The sequence below is a fragment of the Alligator sinensis genome, unplaced genomic scaffold (assembly GCF_000455745.1).
Source record: "Alligator sinensis unplaced genomic scaffold, ASM45574v1 scaffold389_1, whole genome shotgun sequence".
In the NCBI taxonomy this organism is placed as follows: Eukaryota; Metazoa; Chordata; order Crocodylia; family Alligatoridae; genus Alligator; species Alligator sinensis.
The window spans coordinates 43,670-48,093 of NW_005841951.1; the positions used below are offsets into that span (position 1 = coordinate 43,670).

The 4,424-nt window shown below is 57.8% G+C and overlaps 1 protein-coding gene across 1 annotated transcript in view; it reads right to left on the minus strand.

The window, feature by feature from the left end:
- The window catches only part of TBR1 (T-box, brain 1), a 7,069-nt gene that overhangs the window by 1,538 nt on the left and 1,107 nt on the right, over nt 1-4,424 (minus strand). The window contains exons 2-5 of the mRNA XM_006020367.3: nt 4,250-4,404; nt 3,823-3,944; nt 3,348-3,506; nt 2,200-2,262 (exon numbers count right to left, since the gene is read on the minus strand). Of these exons, the coding sequence (XP_006020429.1) occupies nt 2,200-2,262; nt 3,348-3,506; nt 3,823-3,944; nt 4,250-4,404 (499 nt within the window). The remainder of the gene's footprint in view (nt 1-2,199; nt 2,263-3,347; nt 3,507-3,822; nt 3,945-4,249; nt 4,405-4,424) is intronic.

Below are 4,424 nucleotides of genomic sequence, written 5' to 3' on the forward strand. Positions count from 1 at the left end.
CGGCCGCGGACCACGCCGCCTGCCCCCGGGCCCCAGAGCGGGGAGCCCGGCCGGCCGCCGGGGCAGCGCTCGGCTGCAGAGCCCTGGCTGTCCCACACCTCCCCGCTCCCCCCCCGCCAAGCCTGAGCTCGCAGTGCAGAGTTTTGAAGAGGCCCAGCAAGCCAGAGGCCGGCCCGTGCCTGCGGGGTGGGGGACCAGCTCCAGTCTCTGGCCGCCCCGTCTGTGCGACCCCCAGCGCCCCTCTCCCGCGCCCAGGGGCAACAGGTGACCCCGGCTCTTGAACACTTACTGTTCAAAGCCAGAGACGAGCCAGCAGAGTTTACTGAACTGAACTGAAGTGAAGCTAACCCTGAAACACCTGCTGAAGAAGCTATACATTTCCGCCTCCCCAATCCTCCTTGGCCTGCAGCTCGTGCCCATCGAACCTTTACGCCAGCCCGTGCTTTTCATTTAGGCTACATTTTGACTTTCATTAACCCTCCCCTCCTCCTAAATTGACTTCTCCAGAAAACACTTGGCCCTTGAGCAAATTCAACGTGCTAGACAACATTCAGGGTGTTGCTTTTCTTTCCGGCTTGTTTAAGAGGCGCCTTTTAAGTGGGTGCATTTGCGGGAAGGCAGGCAGAGGCTCTGCGGCGGGAAGGCAGACGCGGGAGGCCCTCGGCCCGTCACCCGGGAGAGGGCTCCGGCTGGGGCGACACGTGCGGCCGTGCCCCGGGCTCCCCCCGCGCCTCGGGGAAGACGCAAACACCGCGTGACGAGAGGTGCAGGCAGGTGCCCCGTGCAAGTCAGCGGCCGGCAGAGCCAACACCTTCATCCCACCCTCGTTTTAGGCCTGGATTTCGCACAGCACAAACCCCGGCTCAACTCCTCGCTCCGAAACGTTGCGTTTACTCCTGCCGAGGTATTAACTTTGCTACACAGAGAGCGGTTTCCGCAGACGCCTTAAGTTAAGCACGTGCTTAAGTGCTTGATAGAATGAGGCAAACCTCCTGTCCTCGAGGCGAGCCGTTCCCAGCCCCGAGAAACAGGACTGAGGCCCCTTGGGAACAAGCCACAAGCAGGGGCTCCCGCAAAGCGCCGTCCTGCCCCTGCCCGAGAGCCGAGCCCTTCCCCAGGACGGCGGAGCTACCCGGTTGCTCCGGGAAGGGGGGGTGACCTCCTCCCCGACTGTCACTGAGCTGATCGCCCTGCTGTGGGCTTTGCTGCTCTCGAGCCAAAGGCCCGCGGCGGGAGGGGTGTCTTTTTGCCCCCCAGCTCCAGTGGGCAGGGGGCAGAGAACCAGCGTCTTCCTCGCCAGGGCAAGCGGCAGACCTGAGCGCAGCGGAGTCCCCTCGGGGCGCACGTGGTGGCAGCGGGACTGGGTGCGGGGCCGCAGGGGAGCCCCCCAGCCAAGCGCGAAGCCCGGATCCGCTACATAAGGAGTAGCCAGAGCTTCACACCTGGCCAGACGCGCGGGTCTGGGCACCGACTTGAGTGACAACAGCGTGAGTGCGCGCGGGAGCAGCCAGGGGAAATGCCTTTCTGGAAGGCAAGCCAAAACAAAAGCCCTGCAGGCTTTAGCTCCACCCAGAGAGAAGAGATGTGCTTCCAAACTCGAGGTACAGCGCCCAGCAGCACACGCAGCGGCATTTCTGCTCAGCAAGCTAATCCCCATTAGGAGGAGGCCTTATTTTGTAGCCCAAAATACACACACTGAATAAAACTGGAGAGCTTCAAAATGAGTGCAAAGATATAAACCCGTAAAACAAACAAACAAAAACACCCAAAAGAAAAGAAAAACAAAACGAAACAAAACCCCCACAGCACAACTGCCAAAGCAACGTGCAACCTCGTGGAAGCGCAGGGTGAGAGGAGCATCCTCCCTCCGCCTGCACCGGGCCGGCGGGAAGGTGTCAGCCAGCACCTAGCGACCACCCGGGCGCAGGAGATTTGCCTGCTCCCAGTCCCGGCGTTCAAATTCACTCGCAAGCCAAGAGTTTCATCACCAAAAATTCGGGGAGAGCGGAGCTGATTTTCAGCCACCCACAAAATTCAGCCCCGATCGTAAGCAACCCGGTTCTCTCTTCTCTCCGAGCTCTGCACCGTAACACTGGACGGGTCAGGATTCAAGAGACCGCAACTGCGCCGCGAAACCCAGCTCTGCCCGCACGTGCGCCCCGCTCCCTGAACGCAAAAGCGACAACGCGAGTTTACTTACGTGTCGTAATTGTCTCGGAAGCCTTTTGCGAAAGGGTTGTGATCTATCTTCAGCTGTGTGATCTAGGGAGAGGAGAGGCTCAGTGAGTACTCCTCACAGGCAGGCACGGTGAAAAAGCAGGAGCATTTCTATTATACTACAATAAGCACATTTTTAACGCAGGGTTTCCAGTCGCTCAAATTGCCCCTCTTCAAAATTAAAAATAATAACAACAACAACAACCATATCGTTTACGAAGACTTAATGCGAGGAAATTGTTTAAGCTCCTCTTCCATTCGTTCTCATCAATTACTGATACCAAGGAGAAATATTTTGATTCGACATTGTTTTTAGATTCCTATTTATAAAATGTTAAAAAAAAAAAAAAATTAAGATGCCAGATCAGAAATAATTACTACTTCGAGTTGTTTTACCTAGTATTTGGAAGAGATGATCTAAGCACCGAACACAACAATTAAAAACAAAGCAGACAGGTTTAATATCTACCGTCCAGAGAGAGGGCAAAATATAAAAAATTAAATTAAGAAAAAAAAAAAAAAAAAAGAGAGAGAGAGGAAGAAAACCCAAACCCCCAGCAGTAACACCCAAACTAAACCCTTCCCCAGGCACTGACGAGATCGCAGTCGGGTTGAAATGAACCAGCACCCCGAGCTCAGGCAGCAGCACCGAGCAGTGGCTCTTTTCAGACTTGCTTAAAATCCGCCCAAGAGAACCGAACACGTTCTTTTGGAAAGGAGGCAATAGCTATTGACAATTATCATGTCCTGGAAGTGCCAATAGGGTTCCTCTCGGTCACCCTGGGAAAGATTCATTACGGACACTGATGCTTGTTTCGACCTAAGGGAATATTTAGTCTCCGGACCCTGCACCAGACTAAACAGCGTCTGGGACAACCGGGGCAAGGGGAAGGCTCCGAGATATGAACCACACCCCTGCTAGTGTTGAGGGTTTGGGGCTCGCGGCTCTTGCTGGTCGCAGCAAAGGGCACAGCATTGCAACTTTTACAAATAGATATCCCGACTCCTGTAGGTTTGGGACAGGGGACAGCGTCCCCCGTCAGGGCGGGCGGTGGCCTGCCCTGCACGGAGCGCTGCTGCGGCCCGGGGGAGGCTCCGGTGCGGGTGAAGGAGACCGCCTAGCTCTTTACATCGGTGTTCTGGTAGGCGGTGACCGCTATGAACTGGGTCTCGGGGAAGGTGAACGTCTGTACTCTGCCCGGCTGGTTGGTGTCCTCCGTCCCGTCTTCATTCACCTCCACCACGTGCAAGCGGGGCTGGTACTTGTGCAAGGACTGCAAGACCACCATCTGTCAGGCAGAGAGAGGGGAGGGGAGCCGGGGAGAGAGCCGCATCAGAGCCAGGGCAGGGGGAACATACTGAGAGCGACTGAAGCGCCGGGAGGAAGAGCCACCGCCGCCGATCCCTCCCCGACAAGCCGGGCGAAGCGCAGCCCGCTCCCGGGCGGGATTTTCCCCTGCTCGGCGGTGCGGTCAGAGGCAAAGCCGCAAGCCCGCGGGCAGGGGGGAGCCCCCGGGGCTGCGCTTCCCCGCCCGAGCCTGCGATGTGGCTAAGGAGAAAGCTGGGGCCGAGCTCGATCCTCAGGCAGCGCCGGGCCCCACTGACCTGCCCGTTGTTGTTGGAGGCTCCTTTATTGTTTGTAAGTTTCAGCTTCCCGAAGGAGATCTCCTGGCGCATCCAGTGGGCCCCGGTGTTGGGGGAGTCGGGGTGCATGTACACCCGGTTTCCTGCACGGACACAAAGACACCCGCGCTGCTTACCCGGCCCGGCCCGGCCCGGCCCGGCTCGGCCCTCCCCGCCTCCCGCCCGGAGGGCCGCGAACCCCGGCTTCCCCGGGCCGGATCAGCCGCGTCCCCCATCTCCTTCCCCGCGGGTCCTTTTTCTCCCTTCTCCTTTTCTTTGCCCTCCTTCCCCCCACGCCAGCCTTGGCCCGCTCCCGGCTAGGAAGTCGCCAGAGCCAGTCCACAAAGGCTTTAATTAATCCTTCTCACCTCCGCATGTGTCGGGAAACGTGTTAATTGGAAGCACTTGCCTTGCACATTGGTGTCCGCCTTGCCGCAAGGAACCCATTTGCCTCCTTGAAATCTCCAGTGGTTGGGATCGGCCAGAATGACATCCACGAAAATGTTGTAGTGAGCCGTGGGATCCAGGCCGGAGATGTTGAAACTTAGGAAAGGGAACATGCGCCTACGGACAGGGGAAAGGGA